At 37.8% G+C, this 14,084-nt stretch overlaps 1 protein-coding gene across 1 annotated transcript in view; it reads right to left on the reverse strand.

The window, feature by feature from the left end:
- TEX11 (testis expressed 11) overlaps positions 1-14,084 on the reverse strand; it is an 827,067-nt gene that overhangs the window by 577,776 nt on the left and 235,207 nt on the right. The window contains exon 6 of the mRNA XM_053699074.1: positions 1,122-1,207. Within this exon, the coding sequence (XP_053555049.1) occupies positions 1,122-1,207 (86 nt within the window). The remainder of the gene's footprint in view (positions 1-1,121; positions 1,208-14,084) is intronic.

Genomic DNA, 14,084 nt, shown 5'->3' on the forward strand with positions numbered 1-14,084 from the left:
CTGTAATGAATAAGATACCAGACTTCTCAAGTACAAAGAAATTAGTTCTGACAAGCTTAGCATCTGACCTAATTTGTTTATGACTGAGAATGCATGTTATCAATTAATAGTTTGATTCATAGCTGCAAGAGGCAGTCTTAAAGGGACAGTAAACACCTTATAATTACAAGACCATTCTGTTGTGTTGCTATAGAATAAAGCATCAGTCAAGTCTTAACATTTTAAAAACAAATTAACATACATTTTATTGCAATTATTTTTCAATAGCGAACCTCCACCCACCATTTGCCTTATTTGGAGTAGCCAATCTGGGCTATATTCCACAGACAACAAGGCTAGCCACTGTCATAAAGTTAGTATAATATACATTGTTTTGCAGTTGTTATCTGAAAAAGCCAATTATGGACATATATGTAGCAGAGTTAGCCTTGATGAGTAAGCAGGGTGCATTTCAGGTTCTGACAATTAGACATTGCTCAATTTTCAGAGCTAAAATAAACAATTAAATATATTGCAAAATTGTTTAATTATACATAACTAAACATTATATATAAAAATCTTAAAGGATTACTTTCTGTTATAATTTTTAAGCTAAACAACGAACATATTAAAGTTAATAAACATTAATTAAAACCTACTGACCTATATTTTCTCCAAAACGAAGTTTCATAACGTTCTAAAAGTTATATCTTTTATTCACCGATGATGTCACGTTATCCTGCCCACTATTTTCAGCACTGTGTGTTCAAAATACTTAAACCAATAACTTTGTGTTTAAAGCGCCATTTTGAAACCTAGGTATTGTAAACGGATTGGTACAGAGCAAAGGATACCCGTGGAGTGGGTTTGGAAAACAATTACATTTGCAGACAAGATTTCTGATATATGGTAGAGATATGTTAATGAAATGCTATTGATAAAAAGCGTATTTGGGGTAGTTAGTTAGTAACAGGCATAGAAAATATTTACTTACAGTGGCCCTTTAAGGTGTTTACTGTTCCTTTAATAAACATGCTAAATACTTTATAAGTAACAATGACAATATGAGACAATTATGTATTGTTTTACTAGTATATCAAATAAGGGTGGCAAAGGCATACAATAAGATGTTTTGCTCATACCTCAACCAGTAAATGCTTTGTTCATATATCTTATTCTCGAATGTCTCTACTCCAAAGTTGTAGCACAAAATGGACAAGTACACAGCCTGTAAAAACAAAATACTTGGAGTTTGTTATTTAACCCAGAATGATTACAGCCTATTTAAAGTCATATACAAGGTAACTGTCACTACATACCAGAGTAATAGCTATCTGCTGTTTAATGAGTCAGCTGCATGAGATAACATATGAAATTGAGAGGTTTGAGAAAGTGGAAAATAATTTTAGTGGGTGGAAGACAAATTAAAGTTTTTAGTCAAAGGCCCAGACTATAATTCTGATTAAACCGGAAAAAACATTGAATTAAACTTCTGATGATGCTCTGAAATTAACTGTAGAATTAACTTTAGAAAATAAGATTCTTGAATTTTATTACAAAACCAGAGATTCATATTTTGTTAGCAGCAAATTCAATCACTTAATTTAAAAAACATTAGCTTTGCTATTATGTTTAAAATAAGATTGTTAAAAGGTCAAATCGGATGCAGCATTTAAAATCTCCTGCAGTGAAAAAGCTAAAAATGCTTTAGCAAGCTGAAAAAGATTCTCCTACTCCAGTATGAGGTATGATCCGTTCTATCCATCAAGCAATGGTAGTCGAAAAAACAGGTTTATGAGGCTAAACAACAAAAATAAGCAATTTAAAAAATGTGGGGAGCCTGAAATTGGCTGTTTTACATTTATATTATTTTAGATAATTAACAACATAGAAGTTACGCTGATTAGGAAAAACATAATTTATGTAAGAACTTACCTGATAAATTCATTTATTTCATATTGGCAAGAGTCCATGAGCTAGTGACATATGGGATATACAATCCTACCAGGAGGGGCAAAGTTTCCCAAACCTCAAAATGCCTATAAATACACCCCTCACCACACCCACAATTCAGTTTAACGAATAGCCAAGCAGTGGGGTGATAAAGAAAGTAGTAGAAAGCATCAACAAAGGAAATTTGGAAATAATTGTGCTTTATACAAAAAATCATAACCACCATAAAAAGGGTGGGCCTCATGGACTCTTGCCAATATGAAAGAAATGAATTGATCAGGTCAGTTCTTACATAAATTATGTTTTCTTTCATGTAATTGGCAAGAGTCCATGAGCTAGTGACATATGGGATATCAATACCCAAGATGTGGATCTTCCACTCAAGAGTCACTAGAGAGGGAGGGAATAAAAATAAAAACAACCATATTCCACTGAAAAAAATTAATCCACAACCCAAAAAAATAAGTTTATTTTCATTTTGAAAGAAAAAACTTAAACCAAAAGCAGAAGAATCAAACTGAAACAGCTGCCTGAAGAACTTTTCTACCAAAAACTGCTTCCGAAGAAGCAAATACATCAAAACGGTAGAATTTAGTAAATGTATGCAAAGAGGACCAAGTTGCCGCTTTGCAAATCTGATCAACTGAAGCTTCATTCTTAAAAGCCCACAAAGTGGAGACTGATCTAGTAGAATGAGCTGTAATTCTCTGAGGCGGGGCCTGATCCGACTTGATGAATTGATCCAGCTTGATGAATCAAAAGCTTGATGATCCAGCTTGATGAATCAAAAGTTTCAACCAAGAAGCCAAGGAAATAGCAGAAGCCTTTTGACCTTTCCTAGGACCAGAAAATAAAACAAATAGACTGGAAGTCTTCCTGAAAATTTTAGTAGCTTCCACATAATATTTCAAAGCTCTTACCACATCCAAAGAATGTAAGAATTCTTAGGATTAGGACATAAGGAAGGAACAACAATTTCTCTACTAATGTTGTTAGAATTCACAACTTTAGGTAAAAATTGAAAAGAAGTCCGCAAAACTGCCTTATCCTGATGAAAAATCAGAAAAGGAGACTCACAAGAAAGAGCAGATAACTCAGAAACTCTTCTAGTAGAAGAGATGGCCAAAAGAAATAACACTTTCCAAGAATGTAGTTTAATGTTCAAAGAATGCATAGGTTCAAATGGAGGAGCCTGTAAAGCCTTCAGAACCAAATTAAGACTCCAAGGAGGAGAAATTGACTTAATGACAGGCTTAATACGAATTAGAGCCTGTACAAAAACATAATTTATGTAAGAACTTATCTGATAAATTCATTTCTTTCATATTAGCAAGAGTCCATGAGCTAGTGACGTATGGGATATACATTCCTACCAGGAGGGGCAAAGTTTCCCAAACCTTAAAATGCCTATAAATACACCCCTCACCACACCCACAATTCAGTTTAACGAATAGCCAAGAAGTGGGGTGATAAGAAAAAAGTGCGAAAGCATATAAAATAAGGAATTGGAATAATTGTGCTTTATACAAAATCATAACCACCACAAAAAAAGGGCGGGCCTCATGGACTCTTGCTAATATGAAAGAAATGAATTTATCAGGTAAGTTCTTACATAAATTATGTTTTCTTTCATGTAATTAGCAAGAGTCCATGAGCTAGTGACGTATGGGATAATGACTACCCAAGAAGTGGATCTTTCCACACAAGAGTCACTAGAGAGGGAGGGATAAAATAAAGACAGCCAATTCCTGCTGAAAATAATCCACACCCAAAATAAAGTTTAATGAAAAACATAAGCAGAAGATTCAAACTGAAACCGCTGCCTTAAGTACTTTTCTACCAAAAACTGCTTCAGAAGAAGAAAATACATCAAAATGGTAGAATTTAGTAAAAGTATGCAAAGAGGACCAAGTCGCTGCTTTGCAGATCTGGTCAACCGAAGCTTCATTCCTAAACGCCCAGGAAGTAGAAACTGACCTAGTAGAATGAGCTGTAATTCTCTGAGGCGGAGTTTTACCCGACTCAACATAGGCAAGATGAATTAAAGATTTCAACCAAGATGCCAAAGAAATGGCAGAAGCTTTCTGGCCTTTTCTAGAACCGGAAAAAATAACAAATAGACTAGAAGTCTTACGAAAAGATTTCGTAGCTTCAACATAATAATATTTCAAAGCTCTAACAACATCCAAAGAATGCAACGATTTCTCCTTAGAATTCTTAGGATTAGGACATAATGAAGGAACCACAATTTCTCTACTAATGTTGTTGGAATTCACAACTTTAGGTAAAAATTCAAAAGAAGTTCGCAACACCGCCTTATCCTGATGAAAAATCAGAAAAGGAGACTCACAAGAAAGAGCAGATAATTCAGAAACTCTTCTGGCAGAAGAGATGGCCAAAAGGAACAAAAAACTTTCCAAGAAAGTAATTTAATATCCAATGAATGCATAGGTTCAAATGGAGGAGCTTGAAGAGCCCCCAGAACCAAATTCAAACTCCAAGGAGGAGAAATTGACTTAATGACAGGCTTTATACGAACCAAAGCTTGTACAAAACAATGAATATCAGGAAGAATAGCAATCTTTCTGTGAAAAAGAACAGAAAGAGCAGAGATTTGACCTTTCAAGGAACTTGCGGACAAACCCTTATCTAAACCATCCTGAAGAATACTGTAATATTCTCTGTATTCTAAAAGAATGCCAAGAAAAATGATGAGAAAGACACCAAGAAATATAAGTCTTCCAGACTCTATAATATATCTCTCTGGATACAGATGTACGAGCCTGTAACATAGTATTAATCACAGAGTCAGAGAAACCTCTTTGACCAAGAATCAAGCGTTCAATCGCCATACCTTTAAATTTAAGGATTTCAGATCCTGATGGAAAAAAAGGACCTTGAGACAAAAGGTCTGGTCTTAACGGAAGAGTCCACGGTTGGCAAGAGGCCATCCGGACAAGATCCGCATACCAAAACCTGTAAGGCCATGCCGGAGCTACCAGCAGAACAAACGAGCATTCCTTCAGAATCTTGGAGGTTACTCTTGGAAGAAGAACTAGAGGCGGAAAGATATAGGGAGGATGATACTTCCAAGGAAGTGATAATGCATCCACTGCCTCCGCCTGAGGATCCCGGGATCTGGACAGATACCTGGGAAGTTTCTTGTTTAGATGAGAAGCCATCAGATCTATTTCTGGAAGTTCCTACATTTGAACAATCTGAAGAAATACCTCTGGGTGAAGAGACCATTCGCCCGGATGCAACGTTTGACGACTGAGATAATCCGCTTTCCAATTGTCCATACCTGGGATATGAACCGCAGAGATTAGACAGGAGCTGGATTCCGCCCAAACCAAAATTCGAGATACTTCTTTCATAGCCAGAGGACTGTGAGTCCCTCCTTGATGATTGATGTATGCCACAGTTGTGACATTGTCTATCTGAAAACAAATGAACAACTCTCTCTTCAGAAGAGGCCAAGACTGAAGAGCTCTGAAAATTCCACGGAGTTCAAAAATATTGATCGGAAATCTCACCTCCTGAGATTCCCAAACCCCTTGTGCCGTCAGATACCCCCACACAGCTCCCCAACCTGTAAGACTTGCATCTGTTGAGATTATAGTCCAGGTCGGAAGAACAAAGAAGCCCCCTGAACTAAACGATGGTGATCTGTCCACCATGTCAGAGAGTGTTGTAAAATCGGTTTAAAGATATTAATTGAGATATCTTTGAGTAATCCCTGCACCATTGGTTCAGCATACAGAGCTGAAGAGGTCGCATGTGAAACCGAGCAAAGGAGATCGCATCTGATGCGGCAGTCCTAAGACCCAACATTTCCATGCATAAGGCTACCAAAGGGAATGATTGTGACTGAAGGTTTTGACAAGCTGATATCAATGTTAAACTTCTCTTGTCTGACAAGGACAGAGTCATAGACACTGAATTTATCTAGAAACCTAAAAAGGTTACCCTTGTCTGAGGAATCAATAAACTGATTGGTAAATTGATCCTCCAACCATGAACTTGAAGAAACAACACAAGTCGATTCGTATGAGATTCTTCGAAAATGAGAAGACTGAGCAAATACCAAGATATCGTCCAAATAAGGAAATACCAAAACCCTATTCTCTGATTACAGAAAGAAGGGCACCGAGAACCTTTGAAAAAAATTCTTGGAACTGAGGCTAAGCCAAACGGTAGAGCCACAAAACTGGTAATGCTTGTCTAAAAAGAGAATCTCAGACACTAAAAGTGATCTGGATGAATCGGAATATGCAGATACACATCCTGTAAATCTATTGTAGACATATAATGCCCTTGCTAAACAAAAGGCAGGATAGTCCTACAGTAACCATCTTGAATGTTGGTATCCTAACATAATGATTCAATAATGATAGATCCGGAACTGGTCTGAAGGAATTGACCTTCTTTGGTACAATGAAGAGATAAAATAAGACCCCAGCCCCTGTTCCAGAACTGGAACTGGCATAAATACTCCAGCCAACTCTAGATCTGAAACACAATTCAGAAATGCTGAGCCTTTGCTGTGTTAACTGGGACACGGGAAAGAAAAGAATCTCTTAGCAGGAGGCCTTAACTTGAAGCCAATTCTGTACCTTTCTGAAACAATGTTTCTGAAACCAGAGATTAAGAACGGAATTGATCCAAATTTCTTTGAAGAAAACGTAATCTGCCCCATACCAGCTGAGCTGGAATAAGGGCCGCACCTTCATAGGTACTTAGGAGCTGGCTATAGGTTTCTATAAGGCTTGGATATATTCCAAACTGGAAATAGTTTCCAAACTGATACCGCTCCTGAGGATGAAGGATCAGGCTTTTGTTCCTTGTGAGGAAAGGAACGAAAATGATTATTTACCCTGGAAAGAAAGGGAAAGCAAAGTTGACTTAGAAGACATGTCAGCATTCCAAGTTTAATCCATAAAGCTATTCTAGCTAAAATAGCTAGAGACATATACCTGACATCAACTCTAATGATATCAAAAGATGGTATCACCAATAAAATTATTAGCATGTTATAGAATAAAAATAATGCTATAAAATTATGATCTGTTACTTGTTGCGCTAAAGCTTCTAACCAAAAAGTTGAAGCTGCAGCAACATCCGCTAAAAATATAGCAGGTCTAAGAAGATTACCTGAACATAAGTAAGCTTTTCTTAGAAAGGAATCAATTTTCCTATCTAAAGGATCCTTAAATGAAGTACTATCTGCCGTAGGAATAGTAGTACATTAGCAGGAGTAGAGACAGCCCCATAACCTTAGGGATTTTTGTCCCAAAAAACTCTAATCTGTCAGATGGCACAGGATATAATTTGCTTAAACGTCTAGAAGGAGTAAATAAATTACCCAAATTATTCCATTCCCTGGAAATTACTTCAGAAATAGCATCAGGGAGATAAAACACTTCTGGAATAACTACAGGAGATTTAAAAACCTTATTTAAACGTTTACATTTAGTATCAAGAGGACCAGAATCCTCTATTTCTAATGCAAATAACACTTCTTTAAGTAAAGAACGAATAAATTCCATCTTGAACAAATACAAAGATTTATCAGCATCAACCTCCGAGACAGAAACCTCAGAACCAGAAGAACCATTATCAGTATCAGAATGATGATGTTCATTTAAAAATTCATCTGAAAAAAAGAGAAGTTTTAAAAGACTTTTATGTATACTAGAAGGAAAAATAACAGACATAGCCTTCTTAATGGATTTAAAAAATAAAATCTCTTATGTTATCAGGAACACTCTGAAAATTAGATGTTGACGGAACAGCAACAGGTAATGTAACAGTACTAAAGGAAATTTTATCTGCATTAATAAGTTTGACATGACATGCAATACAAATAACAGCTGGAGAAAAAGATACCAAAAGTTTATAGCAGATACACTTAGCTTGGTAGCTCCAGCATTGTGCAGTGATTTTCCTGAAGTATCTTCTGACTCAGTTGCAACGTGGAACATCTTGCAATATGTAAAAGAAAAAAACAACATATAAAGCAAAATTGATCAAATTCCTTAAATGACAGTTTCAGGAATGGGAAAAAATGCCAAAGAACAAGCTTCTAGCAACCAGAAGCAATAAAAAATGAGACTTAAATAATGTGGAGACAAAAGTGACGCCCATATTTTTTCGCGCCAAATAAGACGCCCACATTATTTGGCGCCTAAATGCTTTTTGGCGCCAAAAATGACGCCACATCCGGAACGCCGACATTTTTGGCGCAAAATAACGTCAAAGAATGACGCAACTTCCGGCGACACGTATGACGCCGGAAACGGAAATAGAATTTTTGCGCCAAAAAAGTCCGCGCCAAGAATGACGCAATAAAATGAAGCATTTTCAGCCCCCGCGAGCCTAACAGCCCACAGGGAAAAAGTCAAATTTTAAGGTAAAAAATGTTAAATTAAAATGCATTATCCCAAATATGAAACTGACTGTCTGAAAAATAAGGAAAGTTGAACATTCTGAGTCAAGGCAAATAAATGTTTGAATACATATATTTAGAACTTTATAAACAAAGTGCCCAACCATAGCTAGGAGTGTCACAGAAAATAAGACTTACTTACCCCAGGACACTCATCTACATATAGCAGATAGCCAAACCAGTACTGAAACGAGAATCAGCAGAGGTAATGGTATATATAAGAGTATATCGTCGATCTGAAAAGGGAGGTAAGAGATGAATCTCTACGACCGATAACAGAGAACCTATGAAATAGACCCCTTAGAAGGAGATCACTGCATTCAAATAGGCAATACTCTCCTCACATCCCTCTGACATTCACTGCACGCTGAGAGGAAAACCGGGCTCCAACTTGCTGCGGAGCGCATATCAACGTAGAATCTAGCACAAACTTACTTCACCACCTCCATCGGAGGCAAAGTTTGTAAAACTGAATTGTGGGTGTGGTGAGGGGTGTATTTATAGGCATTTTGAGGTTTGGGAAACTTTGCCCCTCCTGGTAGGAATGTATATCCCATACGTCACTAGCTCATGGACTCTTGCTAATTACATGAAAGAAACAGTGTATATCAATTAGTATAGCAATCTTTCTGTGAAATAAAACAGAAAGAGCGGAGATTTGTCCTTTCAAGGAACTTGCAGACAAACCCTTATCCAAACCATCCTGAAAAAAACTGTAAAATTCTAGGAATTCTAAAAGAATGCCAGGAGAATTTATGAGAAGAACACCATGAAATGTAAGTCTTCCAAACTCTATAATAAATCTTTCTAGAAACAGACTTATGAGCTTGTAACATAGTAATAATCACTGAGTCAGAGAAACCTCTATGACTTAGAACTAAGCGTTCAATTTCCATACCTTCAAATTTAATGATTTGAAATCCTGATGGAAAAACGGACCTTGAGATAGTAGGTCCGGCCGTAACGGAAGTGGCCAAGGCGGGCAACTGGACATCCGAACCAGATCCGCATACCAAAACCTGTATGGCCATGCTGGAGTCACCAGTAACACAAAAGACTGTTCCATGATGATTTTGGAGATCACTCTTGGAAGGAGAACCAGAGGCGGGAAGATGTAAGCAGGATGATAACACCAAGGAAGTGTCAACGCATCTACTGCTTCCGCCTGAACATCCCTGGACCTGGATAGATATCTGGGAAGTTTCTTGTTTAGATGAGAGGCCATGAGATCTATCTCTGGAAGACCCCACATCTGAACAATCTGAGAAAACACATCTGGATGGAGAGACCACTCCCCTGGATGTAAAGTCTGGCGGCTGAGATAATCCGCCTCCCAATTGTCTACACCTGGGATATGCACCGCAGAGATTAGACAGGAGCTGGATTCCGCCCAAGCAAGTATCCGAGATACTTCTTTCATAGCTTGGGGACTGTGAGTCCCACCCTGATGATTGACATAAGCCACAGTTGTGATATTGTCTGTCTGAAAACAAATGAACGGTTCTCTCTTTAGCAGAGGCCAGAACTGAAGAGCCCTGAGAATTGCACGGAGTTCTAAAATATTTATTGGTAATCTCGCCTCTTGAGATTTCCAAACCCCTTGTGCTGTCAGAGATCCCCAAACAGCTCCCCAACCTGAAAGACTCACATCTGTTGAGATCACAGTCCAGGTTGGCCGAACAAAAGAAGCCCCTTGAACCAAACGATGGTGATCTATCCACCATGTCAGAGAGTGTCGTACATTGGGAATATTAATTGTGATATCTTTGTATAATTCCTGCACCATTGATTCAGCATACAAAGCTGTAGAGGTCTCATGTGAAAACGAGCAAAGGGGATCGCGTCCGATGCTGCAGTCATGAGACCTAAAACTTCCATGAACATAGCCACTGAAGGGAATGACTGAGACTGAAGGTGCCGGTATGCTGCGACCAATTTTAAACGTCTCTTGTCTGTTAGAGACAGAGTCATGGACACTGAATCTATCTGGAAGCCTAAAAAAGTGACCCTTGTCTGAGGAATCAAGAAACTTTTTGGTAAATTGATCCTCCAAACATGTTTCCGAAGAAACAACACTAGTTGATTTGTATGAGATTCTGCAGTACGTAAATACTGAGTTAGTACCAAGATATTGTCCAAATAAGGAAACACTGCAATACCCTGTTCTCTGATTACAGATAGTAGGGCACCCAGAACCTTTGAAAAGATTCTTGGAGCTGTTGCTAGGCCAAATGGAAGAGCAACAAATTGGTAATGATTGTCCAGAAAAGAGAATCTCAGAAATGGATAGTGTTCTGGATGAATCAGAATATGAAGGTAGGCATCCTGCAAGTCTATTGTGGACATATAATGTCCTCGCTGAACAAAAGGCAGAATAGTCCTTATAGTCACCATCTTGAAAGTTGGTAGTCTTACATAACGATTCAAAATTTTTAGATCCAGAACTGGTCTGAATAAATTTTCTTTCTTTGGTACAATGAATAGGTTTGAATAAAACCCCAGACCTTGTTCCTGAGGAGGAACTGGCATGATTACCCCTGAAGACTCCAGGTCTGAAACACACTTCAGAAAAGCCTGAGCTTTTACTGGATTTACAGGGATGCGTGAGAGAAAAAATCTTCTCACAGGAGGTCTTATTCTGAATCCTATTCGATACCCTTGAGAGACAATGCTCTGAATCCAATGATTTTGGACAGATTTCATCCAAAAATACTTGAAAAACCTTAATCTGCCCCCTACCAGCTGAGCTGGAATGAGGGACGCACCTTCATGCAGACTTAGGGGCTGACTTTGGTTTTCTAAATGACTTGGATTTATTCCAATTTGAGGAAGGCTTCCAATTGGAAGCAGATTTCTTGGGGGGAGGATTGAGTTTTTGTTCCTTATTCTGACGAAAGGAACGAAAACAGTTAGAAGCCTTAGATTTACCCTTAGGTTTTTTATCCTGAGGCAAAAAAACTCCTTTTCCCCCCAGTGATAGTTGAAATAATAGAATCCAACTGAGAACCAAATAAATTATTACCTTGGAAAGAGATAGTAATCTAGATTTAGATGTCATATCAGCATTCCAAGACTTGATCTAACATCAATTTTGATAATATCAAAAATGGCATCACATGATTAGCATGTTTCAGTAAGCGAACAACACTAGATATGTCAGAATCCAATTCATGTTGCGCTAAATTTTCCAACCAGAAAGTTGATGCAGCCGCAACATCAGCCAAAGAAATAGCAGGTCTAATAAGATGACCTGAATATAAATAGGCATTCCTTAGATAAGATTCAAGCTTCCTATCTAAAGGATCCTTAAAGGAAGTGCTATCTTCCATAGGAATAGTGGTACATTTAGCAAGAGTAGAAATAGCCCCATCAACTTTGGGGATTTTTTCACAAAACTCTATAGATTTTGTTGGTAAAGGATACAATTTTTTAAACCTTGAAGAAGGAATAAAAGAGGTACCTGGCTTATTCCATTCCCTAGAAATCATATCAGAAATAGCCTCAGGAATGGGAAAAACCCCTGGAGAAACCACAGGAGGTTTAAAAACAGCATTTAAACGTTTATTAGACTGAACGTCAATAGGACTGGTTACCTCAATATCTAAAGTAATTAACACTTCTTTTAATAAAGAACGCATATACTCTATTTTAAATAAATAAGTAGATTTGTCAGTGTCAATGTCTGAGGAAGGATCTTCTGAATCAGATAGATCCTCATCAGAAGAGGATAAATTATTATGTTGTTGGTCATTTGAAATTTTATCAGCTAAATGAGAAGTTTTAAAAGACCTTTTACGTTTATTAGAAGGTGGAAATGCAGACAAAGCCTTCATAATAGAATCAAAAACAAATTCCTTAAAATTTACAGGTATATCATGCACATTAGAAGTTGAAAGAACTGCAACTTGCAATGTACTATTACTGATGCAAACACTATCTGCATGTAAAAGTTTATCATGACAACTATTACAAATGACATTCGGTGGAATAATTTCTACAATTTTACAACAAATGCACTTAGCTTTGGTAGAACCGATGTCAGGCAGCAATGTTCCAGCAGAAACTTCTGAGGCAGGATCAGATTGGGACATCTTGCACAATGTAAGAGAATAAACAACATATAAAGCAAAATTATCTATTTCCTTATATGACAGTTTCAGGAATGGGAAAAAATGCAATGGCATAGGCCTCTGATAGCAAAAAGCAAGAGGCAAACATACAAGGGGTATTGAAATAATGAAAAAATTTGGCGCCAAGTATGACACACAACGTAATGTAAACTCTTTTTTGGCGCCAAAAATAACCGGAAATGACATACTTGCGACACTAATGACGCCGCCGTGTGAAAGGTCTCGGCGTCACGTATGACGCCGGAAATGACGAAGTTGCGTCATAAACTTATCTTTTCACGCCAAAAATATCTTGCGCCAAGAATGACGCAATAAAGTTTAGCATTTGACGCACCCGCGGGCCTAATACCTGCAATTGTAAGAAGTAGTCAATTGAAAAAAGACTAAACCCCAGGTAAGAAATAAATTTCTTAAAAATGTTTACATTCCCCAAATATGAAACTGACAGCCTGCAGAAGGAAATACATGAACCTGACTCATGGAAAATATAAGTACAATACATATATTTAGAACTTTATATAAATGCATAAAGTGCCAAACCATAGCTGAGAGTGTCTTAAGTAATGAAAACATACTTACCAAAAGACACCCATCCACATATAGCAGATAGCCAAACCAGTACTAAAACAAAATTTATGCTTACCTGATAAATTCCTTTCTCCTGTAGTGTAGTCAGTCCACGGGTCATCCATTACTTATGGGATTATAACTCCTCCCTAACAGGAAGTGCAAGAGGATCACCCAAGCAGAGCTGCTATATAGCTCCTCACCTCTACGTCATACCCAGTCATTCGACCGAAACCAAACGAGAAAGGAGAAACTATAGGGTGCAGTGGTGACTGGAGTTTAATTTAAAATTTAGACCTGCCATAAAGAACAGGGCAGGCCGTGGACTGACTACACTACAGGAGAAAGGAATTTATCAGGTAAGCATAAATTTTGTTTTCTCCTGTTAAGTGTAGTCAGTCCACGGGTCATCCATTACTTATGGGATACCAATACCAAAGCTAAAAGTACACGGATGACGGGAGGGACAGGCAGGATCTCTACACGGAAGGAACCACTGCCTGAAGAACCTTTCTCCCAAAAACAGCCTCCGAAGAAGCAAAAGTGTCAAATTTGGAAAATTTGGAAAAAGTGTGAAGTGAAGACCAAGTTGCAGCCTTGCAAATCTGTTCAACAGAGGCCTCATTTTTAAAGGCCCAAGTGGAAGCCACAGCTCTCGTAGAATGAGCTGTAATTCTTTCAGGAGGCTGCTGTCCAGCAGTCTCATAGGCTAAACGTATTATGCTACGAAGCCAGAAAGAGAGAGAGGTAGCAGAAGCTTTTTGACCTCTCCTCTGTCCAGAATAAACGACAAACAGGGAAGAAGTTTGGCGAAAATCTTTAGTTGCCTGTAAATAAAATTTCAGGGCACGGACTACATCCAGATTGTGTAGAAGTCGTTCCTTCTTTGAAGAAGGGTTAGGACACAATGATGGAACAACAATCTCTTGATTGATATTCCTATTAGTGACTACCTTAGGTAAGAACCCAGGTTTAGTACGCAGAACTACCTTGTCTGAATGAAAAAT

The sequence above is a fragment of the Bombina bombina genome, chromosome 1 (genome assembly GCF_027579735.1).
Source record: "Bombina bombina isolate aBomBom1 chromosome 1, aBomBom1.pri, whole genome shotgun sequence".
NCBI lineage: Eukaryota > Metazoa > Chordata > Amphibia > Anura > Bombinatoridae > Bombina > Bombina bombina.